The sequence below is a fragment of the Panthera leo genome, chromosome C1 (genome assembly GCF_018350215.1).
Source record: "Panthera leo isolate Ple1 chromosome C1, P.leo_Ple1_pat1.1, whole genome shotgun sequence".
NCBI lineage: Eukaryota > Metazoa > Chordata > Mammalia > Carnivora > Felidae > Panthera > Panthera leo.
In genome coordinates, this window is record NC_056686.1 from 33,574,452 (window position 1) to 33,592,463 (window position 18,012).

General features: G+C 43.9%; 1 protein-coding gene across 2 annotated transcripts in view; it reads left to right on the plus strand.

Moving 5' to 3' along the window:
* Positions 1-18,012, plus strand: part of FAM183A (family with sequence similarity 183 member A) — a 21,419-nt gene continuing 3,407 nt past the window's right edge. Inside the window, exons 1-4 of one of the 2 annotated variants that reach the window (XM_042950616.1) lie at positions 39-290; positions 3,619-3,678; positions 5,551-5,654; positions 15,348-15,796. In XM_042950616.1, the coding sequence (XP_042806550.1) occupies positions 161-290; positions 3,619-3,678; positions 5,551-5,654; positions 15,348-15,458 (405 nt within the window). In that variant the 5' untranslated portion in view covers positions 39-160 and the 3' untranslated portion in view covers positions 15,459-15,796. Of the gene's footprint in view, positions 291-3,618; positions 3,679-5,550; positions 5,655-15,347; positions 15,797-18,012 lie in introns of both variants that reach the window. The other variant, XM_042950617.1, reaches the window with a different exon arrangement.

The following is an 18,012-nucleotide window of genomic DNA, read 5'->3' on the forward strand; positions in this document are numbered from 1 at the left end:
GGGGGTCCGAGGGAGGCGACGCCGTTGCCGGAAGGCGACGCCGTTGCCTGGAGACAGCGTGGGACGCCGTTGCCAGGAGATGGCAGTCTCCCCGCACCCGCAAGCCATCCAGGGCAGTGAGAAGTAGTTGGACGGATCTGAGCGGAGCCCCGCCACAGTCATGGCCGGTCGCCAAAAGGAGGTGATCATAGATGAGGTCCATCAGAACCAGATCCTGCGCGAATTGTACCTCAAAGAGCTTAGAACCCAGAAACTCTACACAGAGTACCACGTGAATCCCCTCCGCAAGGGTGAGAGGCGCTTGGGGCAGAAGAAGGGGACAGGGGCGAGGCAGGAAGGAGGGGCCTTGAGGGTGCGGGGCAGAAGTGCGGGGTGCAGCACAGTAGGAGACGCCTTCTCTGACCTCGCCCCCCTTCCTAGATTTCAGGACTCTTGATTGTTGGGGGTGAGGGTTATCTCACTCCGCATCCCATCAAATACATTAATATGTTAAAATGCACACGCACCGCGATTAAATAGTATTTTTTGTGTTGCAAACTGGTGCAGCCACTCTGGGAAACAGTGTGGAGTTTCCTCAAAAGGTTAAAAATAGAACTACCCTACCATCCAGCAATTGCATTACTAGGTATTTATCCAAAGGATACATGAGTGCTGATTCGAAAGGGCACATACACCCCAATGTTTATAGCAGCGCTATTGATAATAGCCAAGGTATGGAAAGAGCCCAAATGTCCATCCACAGATGAATGGATAGAGAAGATGTGGCATATATATATATATATATATATACACACACACACACACACACACACACACACACACACAATGGAGTATTACTCGGTAATCAAAAAGAATGAAATCTTGCCATTTGCAACTACGTGGATGGAACTGGAGGATATTATGCTGAGTGAAATTAGTCAGTCAGAGAAAGACAAATATCATATGACTTCACTCATATGAAGACTTTAAGAGACAAAACAGCTGAACATAAGGGAAGGGAAACAAAAATAATATAAAAACAGGGAGGCAGACAAAGCATGAGACTCATAAATATGGAGAACAAACAGAGGGTTACTGGAGGGGCTGTAGGATTTTATGTTTTGTCTTGCTCTGTGTTTTGGTTTGTTGTTAATAAGCTAGTTGTTTGTTTGTTTGATTGTTTGTTTTCTCCAGGCTTCTAGTAATGTCTTAGCCCTTCAGAAAGTTCAGGGATGGTGGACTCAGGGCCCATAGCGTCCCCCGATAAAACAGCCCTGCCCCTACTCTTCTCACTTGGCACATTCTTTGGGTGGTTGCATCTGGTCCGGTAACATCAGCTGCCCCTGAATGACTCTGGGTCTCAAAAGGAGCCCCAGACCCATGAACCCAACCACTGCCCAGCTCTCTTCCCCTGGACAACCCATGAGTACCTCAGACTCACCAGCTGGAAAACTGGGGGCATCCACACCTCTCCCGCCCCCCCTGCTGCTACTCCAGAATATCTTTGAGCAAAAGTTACCACAACCCACGTTAGTAGCCTAGAAGTCATCCTCAGTCTCTCTCTCCCTCACTCCAAACACGTGGAAGTGGTCACATCTCTCTCACCTGACCCTTCCGGGTTCTTACCTCAGCAAAAGACTGTGGTGCTTGTGGAGGCATCTCTACTTCTCACTTCCTTCCACCCTCTAATTAGGGCCTGAGTCCACCTCTCCAGCCTCTTCCCCCCACCCCCAAGCCTCCTCACTTCTGTCTGCACTGAGAGAGAGAGAGAGAGAGAGAGAGAGAGAGAGAGAGATAACTACCCTCTTCCTCCAAGCCCTCCTCACCCCACACCCCCACCTCTCCATCCTCCTGGAGCTACGCTAAAAGTGAGTTCCATCCCACCATTCCCTCTGTAAAATCCTCAGTGGCCCCACAGCTTCTGAACTGAGGTTTAAACCAGTCAGTACAGAAGACCCCTGTGACTCTGGCTCTGCTGCCCACCCAGCCCCAGTGGGACTCCCCTCCCCAGCCACACACTACTCCTTTAATAAATATTTTAGTGCCCACTCTGTACCAGCCACACACTCCCTTCTGTCCCACCGTGTCTAAATAGAATGGATTTCCTAAATACATCACACCATTCCCCTGCCTCGGTACCATTGTTTCTTCTTCCAGAATTTCTCCCCCAACTTCCGGGCCTAATTAACAGTAGTCCACTGCAGCTCAGCTCTGCAGAGAAAATGTAATGTGATTTTCTAAACAAAAATTGCATATATTTAAGATGTACAACATGATGTTTTGATATACATATACAGAGTGAGATGATTACAACAGTCAAGCTAAACTGCATACCCATCTCCTCAGTTACCCTGTGTGTGTGTGTGTGTGTGTGTGTGTGTGTGTGGTGAGAGTACAGAAAATGTAATGTCTTCATTTTGCTCATAACTAATCTAGTTTTCCTCTGGAGCTCCCAACCACTAATTTCAGGAATGCAAATTAACTGTCCAATTCTGTTTAAACTTGTTCCATTCCCACAATTTAAATAATCCCTTCAGGCAACACTCAGGCTTTCTAGATCTCCTGGCTCTTGTCCCTTGGGCACGTGATTCATATGATCCATTGGGACAAAGTCAGGAAATATTAGAACTTGTATTTGTGCTAGAACTTGTATTTATGTTTATTTTTAGGCATAAAGAAAAATTATACTGCTCATAGTATATAGAGACTCTATAAATATACATGTATTAGGCGCATGCTTGGAAGGTTTTACTGGTAGGAGTCTGAGGTAAAAAATCACTTGGGAGACTACTGGTTCCTTCTGGCCTCTGCTCATTTCCTACTGCCCTCCACCTATCTCACTGCACTGCAGTACTCTGGCCTTCTTGATGTTTCTCAAACTCACCAAGCTCACTCTCAGATTCTTCCCACATGTCCTCACACAGCACATTCCCTCTCTTTGTTTGAAATTTTGCTCTAATATGTCTCCTTAGAGATGAGACACCCTCACTCCCCATCCCACCATCAACTCTCTACCCGTGTAAAATACTTTACTGTTCTACATCTCACTTATTTTGGCCCAAATATTTATTTGTTTACTGTCACCACAAATAGAAGATCAGCACAGGAACTTTCTCTGTTTATAGCCCTGTCTCCAGTGCACAGTAATTATGGGTTGAACGGATGTCTGTGGATTCTGCACCTCTGTTTTCACATAGTCTTCTGATATATCAGTGTGTGTCCAACCTTGTTTGGCTGCCTGGTATGTCTACATCCCTGTAGACCACCGCTGTTTGAGAGAACCTTCTGTAATGATGAAAACGTTCTATATCTATGCTGCCCAAAATGGTAGCCATTAGCCCCCTGTGGCTACTGAGCCCTTGAAATGTGGCTAGTGTGCCCATGGAATGGATTTCTAATTGGTATTTAATTTCAAATATTCAAATTCAAGTAGCTACATGCGACTGGCGGCCACTATGCTGGACAGTGCCTCTCTGGATTGTGAGGTCCTTGCGGGCCTTATTCCCTGGTGCCCAGCACAATACCTGACATGCAGCAAACACTCAGAAAATGCTCAGCAGGTGTCTGGCCTAGGGTGGGTCGTTGAGACGGCAGGGTGTGAATGTTTTAACATGAGCTTGTGATGCTGTTTTTCTCTAGTTCACACAATCACCAGAAAGCCCATGTCTTGGCATGATAACCTGGAGGAACCTGAAGATGGTAAGTCCCAGGGCTTATGAACACCATTGAGATAGAGCACAGATATGCAGCTGGCTAGGGAGGCCTCTTGGGATAGCGGTACCTTAGGGCAACACTTTGATCATCTGAAAATTGGGCTCACGCTCATGAAGCTCATTGGAGATTGGCATACTCAACCATACAGCAGGTTCATTAACTGCCAAGCCAAGAAAAATGCTCCTAATGGCTTTGACACTGTATCCATTCATCCACTCACCAAACATCTTTGCTGTTACAAGCAGAGGTTCTGAAGTCATACTGAGTCAAATCCTGATTCTGCCCCTCATTAGCTGTGACTTTGGGCAGATTTGTTAACTTCTCAGAACCTATCTCTCAGGGTTGTTGTGAGAATAACAAAGTAATGCAAGTACTTAGAACAGTATCTGCGGGGTAGAGACCTCATACCATAGTGAAGGAGACAGACGAGGAAATTGAGAGTAAAATTGAGACGGCAACAACATAGAAAACAGGTGCCCTAGTCCAACAGTGGAGTTCTAGGAAGTCTTCTTGGAGGAGGTGGTAACATGGTGAGGTGGAGTAGGTCAGGTAAAGGAGACTGAAAGGACATTCTGAGTTATATGGAAAGGCACAGAAATGAGAGACACCAGCACGGCCCAAGACCTGCGGGTAGTTTGGCATGGCTGCAATATGCAAGTGGGCGGGGCCACACTCAGGAAGGATGGAAGAGAATTTGATGGAAAGTCTAATCCTTCCTGGCAAGCTCTCCTCCTCCCCTCTACCTTCTTAGAGTAGAATTTGATGGAGGAAAGACGCAAGGTTTATGTAGGAGGTCAGGGTAGGAAGGTGGGGGTGGGTAGGAGGAGGGAGGATCTTGTATCATAGTGAGACGGACAAGAGACTAATAGAGCAGCTATCTGTAGCTATATGTAGCTACAGCTATCTGTAGGAATTAAGCGTGCTATCTGTAGCCCAGCTAGAGGAAAGGAGAGGAGCTGGGGGCTTGCAGCAATAAGGAAAAGAGCAGGTGGTGAGGGGCCTGAGAGCTAAGCAGCAGTTGATTGCTAACTGCTTATATTAAGGATAAGCTCAGCCCGATGCCAGCCCTTAATTAACATTCGTTCATCCATCCTCAGTCATCTTGCTGGGGTAGATATTTGCCTTCCATCTTACAGATGAGCGTAGTGGAAGGGCCAGGAATGCCTGACTACGAAGCCCAGGTTCTTCCCACTGTCAAACCGCCTCTCTCAAATTGAGACTTAGTAGGATAGAAATGGAAAAATGAAACTTTTAAAGTGCTCAAGCTGTGGAGTTACAAATACGTGTGGGGGTGGTGGCCATATATATCACCGTGCGAAGGATCTGACCTTCTTACAAGCCGCCTCCTCTCTCCACCACGGCCACATTGGCCCAGCTTGCTCGTGCCCCAGTGCCTTTGTTCTTGCTGCCTGTAGTGTGGTTTTCCTCTGCCTCTCCCTCAGGGCTGGCTCCTGCTTGGCATCTAGAGAGACCTCCCCTCACCATCCTGTCTAAAGTAGCCACCCTTGTCTCTGCGTGCCCCTTCGCCTCCCCCCTTCTACACAGCTAGCATCACTATAACCATCCGGTTTATTTGTCCCCTTGTGTATTGGGTCCCCTATCCCCCCACCTAGACCACAAGCTCCGGGAGAGCGCGAACCATAACTGTCACACTGCTCTACCTCTGGGGTCCAGAACAGTGCCTGGCACAGAGTTTGTGCTCAACAAATACTTGCTGAAAGATGAGTTTTGCAAGGCCTTGGCAGGCCCCTGAGGCCATGTGCCGTATCTCCAAGGAAGGATGTGGCCAGGGTAAAGAGCATGGGAGCTCTTGGACCCAAATCCTGCCTCCTTCATAACTCATGCCTCATCTCCCAGCCAGGTTTCTAAATCTTCTTCACCATGCTGCCCTGGGGCCAAGGAAGAAATACCCAGAGACACAGACTGAAAGCCAAGAAATCGGATGGGACTCAGAGCCCTTGGTAAGTGTGGCTCCTTTACTTCGGGAGCCCAAAGGCAACAGAGGTGGTGGCTAAAAAAGCAGTATATGAAGCCAGACTGGCTGGGTTTCCACTCTGGCTACCACTTCCTAGCTGTGTGACCTTGGGTAAGTGACTAAACTCTTTCCTGACTCTGTTCCCTCACTGTAGAATGGAGATATTACAGACATCACCTCATACGTTTGCTATGAGGATTAGAGGAGGTTGTATTTGTAAGGTGCCTTAAACGGTGCCTAACACATAGCAACTGCCGTGTAAGTGTTGACCAAAGGTTGCCGGTGACTGCCTGAGTTTGCCGTACCAGTTTTTACTAGGGCGATCTTGGGCACGTAACATCACAGGGTTCCACTCCCTTATCTGTAAAATGGGAATGCTGGTAACACACACCTCATTTGATTGGAAGGGGACCGGGAGCTGCGAGGAGCCCAGGAAATGTAATCATCAGCACATTGTCACCCAACATGAGCTGGGGCTTCTGTTACTGAGGAAGAAAAGCAGGGTTTCGAACAGAGAATTTGAAGAACTTCCTGCCACGTTTGTCTTTGAACTGGCTCGTGTCTTTTGTCACTTAGGAAGTTTTAGTTTTTAAGTAGTCAAACGTGCCAGCCTTTTCCCTCACAGTTTCTGGGGTTTGTGCCTTGCTTAGGAAAACACCTTCACTATCCAGAGTTGCAAAATGACTAGCTTTCCTTTTAGATTTCCCCCCAAGTTGTCGTGTCTTTTTAACACTTGGCTCTTAGTCCATCTGTATATTTCGCACCTGATGTGAAGCTGGAGACACTGTTCCTCAGCTCTGACAGAGCTTCCTTCATTACCTCAAAGGCACCAAGGTCTTGCACACCCTGTATCCTTAGTTTACTGCTCCTGCAGCCTGCCTCCTGATCCCTAGCCTGTACTCCTTGGGGAGTTCTACTCAGCCTTCAGGACCACTCAGGAGGCACCTCATTATAAAGTCTCATTAAGGGATGTGCACCCCCCACTCCCCCCCAGGTAGAGTTGGGCACCTTCCTGGTACGTTTCTGTAGCACCACATGTCTCCTGCTCCTGCACCATTCAGCTCAATTCCGTGCATCAACGTAACATGGTGGCTCCGGTGCCAGCGGCTGGAGTTCAAATCCCAGCTCCACCACTTTCTAGCTGTGGAAACTGAACCTCTCAACTTCCGTTTACCCACCTTAAAATGGGGTTAATAATATGGACACTTGAAGGTTTGTTGTGGGAATTAACTGAGACAATGTATATAAACTGCTTAGGGCAGTACCCAGCACATAGTAAGTGTTCAATAAATGGGGGCTGCTATGATGTGGGTTAGGAGGAATAGAAAGGAGAGCTTTAGCCCAACCAAGGACCGATGGGGTGCTTCTCCTGGCCCCTTGGCTTGATCCCAGATGTCTTCCGCTACTGAGTAATTTTCTAGTGTGCACCTTCCCAAGAACTGCCTACACACTGTAGTTCTTGAATTTCTGCCGTGGGCCTGGTCTTCTCGCCTATTTATATGGCTCTAGTCTGGGACGTGTGGTTCTGCTGAGGCGCTACAATGGGGAGATTGGAGTAAACAGCTGAGTAATAATGAATGAATGAATGAATGAATGAATGGACTTAGCAAATAGCTGCAACGGCTCCTCCTCAGAGATGGGGCATTGCCCTAGAGAGAGGAGACTGGGAGATAAGAAGTGGGTCCAGCAGGAGCCTCCCACCTTCACAAGGGGACTGAATCCAGGAGAGCAGTGCTCAAAGGGACAGAGGAGGAGGAGGGGTGGGGGACTAACATACAGTGTATACGGACAGGGACAGAGAGTTGTGAAGGTAAACTATCCAACATAGATAATTAAGCAACTTTAAAAATATTACGAAGCACAAGTAATTTAGCTTGTTAGTCTTCATTTTCTTAAAGACAAAAGGCCTGGCTCCCGTGGGTACAAAGTATGCATGTGGAAATGCATCTATTTTTTTATTTCCTTTTCTAAAATGTATTTATCTATTTTTAATTTACCTCCAAGTTAGTTAGCATATATAGCATATAGCAATAATGATTTCAGGAGTAGATTCCTTAATGCCCCTTACCCATTTAGCCCAATTCCCCTCCCACAGCCCCTCTGGCAACCCTCAGTTTGTTCTCTATATTTGAGTCTTTTATGTTTTGTCCCCTTCCTTGTTTTTATGTTATTTTTGCTTCCCTTCCCTTATATTCATCTGTTTTGTATCTTAAAATCCACATATGAATGAAGTCATATAATATTTGTCTTTCTCTAACTGACTTATTTCGCTTAGCATAATACCCTCTAGTTCCATCCACGTTGTTGCAAATGGCAAGATTTCATTCTTTTTGATTGCCGAGAAATATTCCATTACATATATATACATATATACCACATCTTTAACCATTCATCTGTGGATGGACATTTGGGCTCTTTCCATACTTTGGCTATTGTCAATAGCACTGCTATAAACATGGGGGTGCATGTGCCCCTTCGAAACAGCACACCTGTATCCCTTGGATAAATACCTAGTAGTGCAATTGCTGGGTCGTAGTTCTATTTTTAACTTTTTGAGGAACCTCCATAACATTTTCCAGAGTGGCTGCACCAGTTTGCATTCTCACCAGCAGTGCAAAAGAGATCCTCTTTCTACGCATCCTCGCCAACATCTGTTGTTGCCTGAATCGTTAATGTTAGCCATTCTGACAGGTGTGAGGTGGTATCTCATTGTGGTTTTGATTTGTATTTCCCTGATGATGAGTGATGTGGAGCAGTTTTTCATGTGTCTGTTAGCCATCTGGATGTCTTCTTTGGAGAAGTGTCTACTCGTGTCTTTTGCCCATTTCTTCACTGGATTATTTGTTTTTTGAGTGTTGAGTTTGATAGGTTCTTTATAGATTTTGGATACCAACCCTTTATCTGATATGTCATCTGCAAATATCTTCTCCTATTCCATTGGTTGCCTTTTAGTTTTGCTGATTGTTTCCTTCACTGCACAGAAGATTTTTATTTTGGTGAGGTCCCAATAGTTCATTTTTGCTTTTGTTTCCCTTGCCTCTGGAGATGTGTTGAGTAAGAAGTTGCTGTGGCCAGGGTCAAAGAGGTTTTTGCCTGCTTTCTCCTCGAGGATTTTGATGGCTTCCCATCTTACATTTAGGTCTTTCATCCATTTTGAGTGTATTTTTGTGTATGGTGTAAGAAAGTGGTCCAAGTTCATTTTTCTGCATGCCGCTGTCCAGTTTTCCCAGCACCACTTGCTGAAGAGACTGTCTTTATTCCATTGGATATTCTTTCCTGCTTTGTCAAAGATTAGCTGGCCATACGTTTGTGAGTCCGTTTCTGGGTTCTCTATTCTGTTCCATTGATCTGAGTGTCTGTTTTTGTGCCAGTACCATACTGTCTTGATGATTACAGCTTTGTAATATAGCTTGAAGTCTGGGATTGTGATGCCTCCTGCTTTGGTTTTCTTTTTCAAGATTGCTTTGGCTATTTGGGGTCTTTTCTGGTTCCATACAAATTTTAGGATTGTTTGTTCTAGCTCTGTGAAGAATGATGGTGTTGCATTGAATATATAGATTGCTTTGGGTAGTTGACATTTTAACAGTATTTGTTCTTCCAAGCCAGGAACATGGAACATTTTTCCTTTTTTGTGTGTTTCCTTCAATTTCTTTCATAAGCTCTCTATAGTTTTCAGTGTATAGATTTTTCACCTCTTTGGTTAGATTTATTCCTAGGTATTTTATGGGTTTTGGTGCAATTGTGAATGGGATCAATTCCTTGATTTCTCTTTCTGTTGCTTCATTGTTGGTGTGTAGGAATGCAACTGACTTCTGTGCATTGATTTTTATATCCTGTGACTTTGCTGAATTTATGAATAAGTTCTAGCAATGTTTTGGTGGAATCTTTGGGGTTTTCCATATAGAGTATCATCATCTGTGAAGAGTAAAAGTTTGACTTTCTCCTTGCCGATTTTGGATACCTTTTATTTCTTTATGTTGTCTGATTACTAAGGCTAGGACTTCCAATACTATGTTGACTAACAGTGGCAAGAGTGGACATCCTTGTCTTGTTCCTGACCTTAAGGGGGAAAGCTCTCAGTTTTTCCCCATTGAGGATGATATGGGGTGGGTCTTTCATATATGGCTTTAATGATCTTGAGTTACGATCCTCCTATCCGTACTTTCTTGGGGTTTTTTATCAAGAAACGATGCTGTATTTTGTCAAATGCTTTCTCTGCATCTATTCAGAGGATCATGTGGTTCTTGTTCTTTCTTTTATTGATGTGATGAATCACATTGTTTGTTTTGCAGATATTGAACCAGATCTGCATCCCAGGTATAAATCCCACTTGATCGTGGTGAATAATTTTTTTAATGTATTGTTGAATCCGGTTGGCTAATATATTGTTGAGGATTTTTGCATCCATGTTCATCAGGGAAATTGGTGTGTAGTTCTCCTTTTTAGTGGGGTCTTTGTCTGGTTTTGGAGTCAAGGTTATGCTGGCTTCATAGAAAGAGTTTGGAAGTTTTCCTTCCATTTATGTTTTTTTGGAACAGCTTCAAAAGAATAGGTGTTAACTCTTTAAATGTTTGGTCGAATATTTCTGGAAAGCCATCCAGCCCTGGACTCGTTTTTTGGGAGATTTTTGATTACTAATTTGATTTCTTTATTGGTATGGGTCTATTCAAATTTTCTATTTCTTCTTGTTTCAGTTTTGGTAGTTTAAATGTTTCTAGGAATTTTTCCATTTCTTCCAGATTTACTGGCATATAATTGCTCATGATATTCTCTTATTATAGAGAATTATTATAAGAATTATATAGAATATAGATTTATATAGAATCTAGAATTATATAGAATATATATAGAATTATATAGAATTATATAGAATATAGAATTATATAGAATAAGAATTATCTCTTATTCTGCAGTGTTGGTTGTGATTGCTCCTCTTTCTTTCTTAATATTATTTATTTGGGCCCTTTCCTTTTTCTTTTTGATCAAACTGGCTAGAGATTTGTCAATTTTGTTAATTCTTCCAAAGAACCAGCTTCTGGTTTCATTGATCTGTTCTACTGTTCTGTTTTGTTTTGTTTTGTTTTGTTTTGTTTTGTTTTGTTTGAATAGCACTGATTTCTGCTCCAATCTTTATTATTTCCCATCTTCTGCTGGTTTCTGGTTTTATTTGCTGTTGTTTTTCCAGCTGTTTAAGGTTTGAGGTTAGGTTGTGTATCTGAGACCTTTCTTCCTTCTTTAGGAAGGCCTGGGTTGCTATATACTTTCCTCTTATGACAACCTTTGCTGTGTCCCAGAGGTTTCGGGCTGTGGTGTTACCATTTTCACTGGCTTCCATGTACTTTTGTATTTCCTCTTTAACAATGTGGTTAGCCTTTTCATCCTTTAGTAGGATGTTCTTTAGTCTCCAAGTATTTGTTACCTTTCAAAATCTTTTCTTGTGGTTGATTTCGAGTTTCATAGTGTTGTGGTCTGAAAATATGCACGTTATGATTTCCATCTTTTTGTACTTGTTGAGGGCTGATTTGTGTCCCAGTAGGTGATCTATTCTGGAGAATGTTCCATGTGCACTGGAGAAGAATGTATATTCTGCTGCTTTAGGATGAAATGTTCTGAATATATCTGTTAAATCCATCTGGTCCAGTGTGTCATTCAAAGCCGTTGTTTCCTTGTTGATTTTTTGATTAGATGATCTGTCCATTGCTGTGAGTGGGGTGTTGAAGACCCCTACTATTATGGTATTATTATCAATGAATTTCTGTATGTTTGTGATTAATTGATTTCTATATTTCGGTGTGCCATGATGGGATGTTTACAACTGTTAGGTCTTCTTGGTTGGATAGACCCCTTAATTATGATATAATGCCCTTATTCATCTCTTGTTACAGTCTTTATTTTAAAATCTAGGTTGTCTGATACAAGTATGGCTACTCCAGCTTTCTTTTGGTGATCATTAGCATGATAGATGGTTCTCCATTCCCTTACTTTCAATCTAAACATGTCTTTAGGTCTAAAGTGGGTCTCTTGTAAACAGCATAAAGATGGATCTTGTTTTCTTATCCATTCTGTTACCCTATATCTTGTGATTGGAGTGTTTAGTCCATTGACATTTAGAGTGAGCACTGAAAGATATGAATTTATTGCCATTATGTTGCCTGTAGAATTGTAGTGTCTGGTGGAATTTTCTGGTCCTTTCTAGTCTTGGTTGCTTTTGGTCTTTTTTGTTTTGTTTCATCTTTTCTCCCCTAAGAGGGTCCTCCTTAAAATTTCTTGCAGGGCTGGTTTAGTGGTCATGAACTCCTTTAGTTTTTGTTTGTCTGGGAAACTATATCTCTCCTTCTATTTTGAATGACAGCCTTGCTGGATAAAGAATTCTTGGCTGCATATTCTTGATGCACTTCAGCACATTGAATATATCCTGCCATTCCTTTCTGGCCTGCCAAGTTTCTGTGGATAGGTCTCCTGTGAACCTGATCTGTCTTTCCTTGTAGGTTAAGGACTTTTTTTCCCATGCTGCTTTCATAATTCTTTCCTTTGTTTTGTGAATTTGACTATGACATGCCTTGTTGATGGTCGGTTTTTGTTGAATTTAGTGGGAGTTCTCTGTGCTTCCTGGATTTTGATGTCTATGTCTTTCCCCTGGTTAGGAAAGTTTTCCAGTATGATTTGCTCACATAAACTTTCTACCCCTTTTTCTCTCTCTTCATCTTCTGGGACCCCTATGATTTGGATGTTATTCCTTTTTTTTTTTTTTTTTGGATGTTATTCCTTTTTAATGAGTCACTGAGTTCTCTAATTCTCATTTGAGTTCTCTAATGCTCTTTTGCCTCAGTTTCCCTCTTTTTTTTCCTACTTCATTTTTCTCCATAAGTTTGTTCTCTATATCACTGATTTGCTGCTCTGCCTCATCTGTCCTTGCTGCTGTGGCATCCCTTTGAGATTGCATCTCAGTTATAGCATTTTTAATTTCATCCTAACTGGATTTTGTTTCTTTTATCTTTGCAGAAAGGGATTCTATGCTTTTTCCAACCCCCGCTACTATTCTTACTATTGTGACTCTAAATTCTGTTTCAGACATCTTGCTTGTGTCTCTGTTGATTAAGTCCCTGGTTGTCATTTCTTCCTGTTCTTTCTTCCGGGGTGAATTCCTTTGTTTCGTCATTTTGGAGGAAGAAAAAGAATTAATAAAATAAAAATTAAAAGTTAAAAACAACACAAAAAAATCAAATAAAGGATGCTAGATCCTAGGTGTGTTTTGGTCTGGTTGTTGAAAGGACCTTGATAGAATAAAGAAAAAGGGAAAGAAAAGAAAAAAAAAAAGAAAACACTTGAAAGTTTTAAAAAATGAATACAATAAAATAGAATAAAGTGAAATGATGAAAGTAAAATATAATAAAAAATTAAAAAAAAAACCCTGGTAAACATAGTAGAAAATTTTAAAGAAAAATCTTTTTATAAAAACAGAAAATAAAAATAAATTTTTCTCTTTCTGTATTCAAGAATAAGGAAAGAAAAAGAAAAAAAGTGGAATAGATGGACAGGCAAACAGAAAGGAATACGATGGAAATTACATCCAGTTTCCCCTAAAGTCAAACTATGAAGCACTTTATAGTCTGTACCTAAGCAGGTGGAGAGACTTGTGTTCCTCTAGAGCACAGTTGGTCAGTTGGCCAGCGGCTGGTGTAACAACTCCATTTCTCCACTAGATGGTGCTGCTTAGCTTACTGGGGTGGATTGTTGTGGCGCGTGTGTATGTGCATGTGCAGGAGCAGTGAAAATTGTGTCACCCAGCTACCCAGTCTCTAGTATCAGAACTCTGTGCTCGCCTACTGGCAATCAAGCACCCCTATCCTGAGTTTTATCTCAATGGGGCTGTGTTTCCAAACCCCTCACTTCTGAGGGCCCTGTGGTTTTGACCCATTCAGACCCTCTGGGGGAGGGTCTCACAGAGTAGTGGCCAAGTGCTGGCCCACCTCTCGGAATGCTCACATGACCGTGATGCTGCATTTGCCCAGAGACGGCGGCTGGGTGCCAGCCGCCCCAGGAAAAGTTCATGCAATCACATAGCAACAGCGTTTCAGGGTTTATGGAAAATCACAACACACATCTGGCACCAGTCTTCACCACCTCAACGTCCTTGTTCCAGCACCAGCAAATGTGGCTGTTCTCTGGGGTCTGCTGGGACCTTTGCCTGTGGGGAGGCTGCACAACCTCTACCAAACGTCCTCCCAGCTGGGGAACTGCCTCTCCCTGTGTGGCCCAAGGACCCCTCAGATCTCGCTGTCTGTTCCTGGGGATTCACCCTTCCCACCAGAGGTCTATCAGGTATCGAGCTGCAGAGTTTCAGACTCTGTGCTCCCCCTGTTTATAGAGTCTTAATGAAATTTAAATCCTCTCCTTTCTCCTTTTATTGTTAATTACCTTATGGGTGTTTCCACTCTTTCTCTTTCTCTCCAGATGCTTTCAGGAGGAGTGCCTTTCCTCTATTCTACCCCATGTCTCCATCCTCTCTCTCCAAGCAAAAACAGCTCCTTGCCCTCTGAGGCTTCTCTCTCCCCCAGTTAACCTCTCTGCACCACATACCTGTCAAGTTTGTGGCTTAAGTTATGCAGATTGTTGAGTTAATCCTCAGATCAATTTTCTAGGTGTGCAAGATGGTTTGGTGTTGATCTAGCTGCATTTCAGGGACAAGAGACACAAAAAACTTCCATATTGCTCTGCCATCTCGGCCCTTCCCCCAGAAATGCATCTTTGACCAGCACATCTCATGGCAGGCTCGCCCGGCCATGACAGGAAGCACAAGCATGGCTGTCCCGGCCAGGGGGACCCTCCTAGGCCTCGCAGATAACCAACTGTGCATGCCAGATCAGCCATCACTGTGGAGTTGCAAAGGGTCTGCAAATAGGTCAAGCCTGTTCATCATTACAATGCCATTAGATGGCACTGCTGGCATAATAAGAAAGTATTCCTCCCAAAAAAGTTAGATCCAGGTGTTTTGCAACCATAAAAGGCAATTAAGCCGGAGTTCCAGAGTGATACATTTGGGGGCAGAAGAATTGATCAGGCCTAACTTACCTTAGGGCTGGCTCCTTACCCCCTAGCAGGGCCTGACCCTAGACTAGCAGAGAACCCCAATCCCAATAGTAGGACACTGGGGAAGCCATACTCGAATACCTCTCAGCTTCTGCTCTCCTAGTAACATTTGATGAAAATGTAGCCTTTCAGTTAATTGCATAAATTAATCTTCTAGTTTCTGTAAGATTTATGTGTCAGAGTGCTTGCTCTTAGTTCCCTGTGTGACTGCTTCAACAACATCCACTCCTTCATTCAACAGATGTGTACTGAATCCCTAGTGTATGCTGGATACTGTTCTAGGTGCTGGGGATAAGCAGTGAGTGCCACAGATACGGGACTCGCCCTCGTGGAGCATACATTCCAGCAGTCCACAGGCGTGGCCTCCAACTCAAGCCTGGGAAAGGCAAGAGCAGCCACGTTGCATATAGGTACTCTCATTCAGTCCTACGACTGTTTTGATGCAATTGCTGTCATCTCCTTTTCCCAAACAAGGCTGAGCAAGGAGAAGCCTCCAGTGCTTTGGGGGCCCGGGTCCATCCAACTACGGGACCCACGTCATCCCCCCTCTCCAGAAGCTTCCTTCTGACACCCGTGTTCTCCTCTTTAGGTCAGCCCCGAACGTGGTGACCGCAGGCTGAACCACTTCAGGGTCTACAATGACATCACTCTGTACAAGGCTAAAATGTGGAGCCTGGGAGAGGATGATCGCCACAAATAGTGTCCCAGCGGTGACAGCAGCCCTGTCTTTAATACCCAATGTGTGTGCTGCCTGGATAACTAAAGATTATTTTGAAGCCTCAGTCTGACTTTTCCTGTTTGGAGTCTCACATTTCTCCTTTCTGCCCAAGTCCACCGGTTCATATCCTTAATCTTAAAACTGGCGGCAGAATCCCAGTTTAAGATGCATACAGTATTTCCTCTGCCTCCCCGGATCCCAATAAGGGATAATAAAAGGACAAAAAAGGTATGGATGCACAACAGAGAGAATGAGAGAGGAACATCAGCTACCAAGAAGACTGAAGACATATTTAGAAGATGGGAAGCTGATGGAGGAAGGTGAGGACATCACAAATGGGACATGCCGACTGGGACACCTCTGACTCAGAGAGACAGGGGTGTGAGGCAGGGAACTGAGAATGGACATTGGTAGGGAGACCCTTCCCCCCCCAACACACACACCAGCCAGACACCTAACACCTCATACAGTGGAGGTCTACTCCTAGGGAAATGGAAAAAGCCCAAGGATCCGGGACACAAAGTAAAACACAGGGTAGGAGTGAGGTGTGACACCACCAAGGAAAATCGGTGAAAGTAAGATTGAACCCCTAGTCCACACATATATTGCGCTTTTACCCCAGGTTTGAAGCTGGAAGGTTCCTCTCTGGAAAAATGAAATGGCTCTAAAGACCCCCACGTAGTACCACTTGGAAGTCCTATTGGAAAAGTGCCGGTGGGGGAGGGGCGCCTGAGTGGCTCAGTCAGTTGAGTGTCTTTTGGCTCAGGTCATGATCCCAAGGTTGTGGGACTGAGTCCCATATTGGAGCCTGCTTAGGATTCCCTCTCTCTCTTCCCTGCTCTCACCCACTTTCTCTCTCTCAATCTTAAAAAAAAAAAAAAAAAAAAAAAAAAAAGCCAGAGAACTCCAGGCTGGTGAACACACGGAGGGTGTGGGAGGGGGCGTGCCCAAGAGGGCACGGCAGCCCCACATCTTCCCTCGGATACCTTGCTCCAGGTGTCTCTTCCATTAGGCCCTTCTTGAGTTATGCCTGAAAGTCAAAGCCCTCTATTGCTGAGATCACTCCTGCTTTTGGAACCTGACAGATCAAACTGCAGATCAAGACTGCAAATCCAAGTGGCCTTCCCCTGGGAGACATTTTCATACAATGCAATGATGACTAATTAGTAATGACTACTTGGGCATCTAGAAATGTGCCAGTATCTCTTAACTATTATAATTGTTTTGCTGGAACGGAAACAGGAGGTGACCTGTGATGTCACAGAAAGATAGATGTCTTTGTCCCCTGTTCCTGACGTAGTTCCTAAATCCCTTGTATTTCCTGAGAGAGGTGATAGGGCCATCTTTTATTCTTTGTAAAAATTTTTAATGTTTATTTTCGAGAGAGAGCACGAGCAGGGGAGGGGCAGAGAGAGGAGGACAGAAGAACCAAAGCAGGCTCTGTGCTGACAGCACAGAGATGTGGGGCTTGAACTCACAAACCCTGAGATCATGACCTGAGCTGAAGTTGGACACTTAACCAACTGAGCCACCCAGGCACCCCACATTTTATTCAAATGAGGAACTCTTGGCAGCTTCTAGATAGCTGCAGAATGGGGGCTGCTTATCAGAAAGACCAAGCCTTGATTAGAAACTTGGAACTTTAGCCCTACCCCCAACCTCTGGGGAGGGAAGAGGGACAAGAGGTGAACCATCACCAATGGTCAGTGATTTCATCAATCATGCCTACGCCGTAAAACCCCATTAAAGAAAAAAAGAAAAGAAAAGAAAAAAAAGAACAAAACAAACCCAAACTGCAGGATTGGGAGAGCTTCCAGTTGGTGAGCACATCAAGGTGCTGGGGTGGGGAGGGGGGGTGTGTGCCGGGAGAGGGGGTGAAAGCTCCAAGCACCCTCCCTACCCCCATAGCTGCAAGCAGCTCATTTTAACAGTCCTGCACTGCTGTGCAAAGTGAGGATTGCCTGGGTACAGAGTAACAGCTTTCTTTTTGTTTTGTTTTCGGTGACATTGAGAAGGAATTGAACATGCTGTATTTAAAGGAACAGACTTGTAGGAGCACAACGACCACTTTCAGAGCTGACAATTTTGTGACGAGAAAGAACCAGGGACCTGATCTATCTTATAATTTACACTAGATCAGAAAATTAGACTCACGTTTCTGCCTATCAACTGTCTACCTTTTATGCTTCTCTCAAAATACAACATCCACGATGATGAATACATTTTTTAAAGTTCGTCAAAGTATTAAAAGCTTCTATTGTTAAATGCGGACAATGAAAAAAAAATAGTAAAACTAATATTTGGTAGACTGTAACTTAAAACATTAAAATCACTGAGAATCAAGTGTTTCATTTGTGAAAAAAAAGTGCTTGCCTTTTTCCCTTGTATGACACAGAGCAAGCTTCCTTTCTACACCTTGGCAAGTTGTCTGACTCCCCAAGCTTGGATTCACCTCCAACACTTTATCATTTGGCCTTTCAATGTTACAAAATACCTCCAGGAGTCCCTTTAACGTGAGGTTTGCTACCAGTGTCCC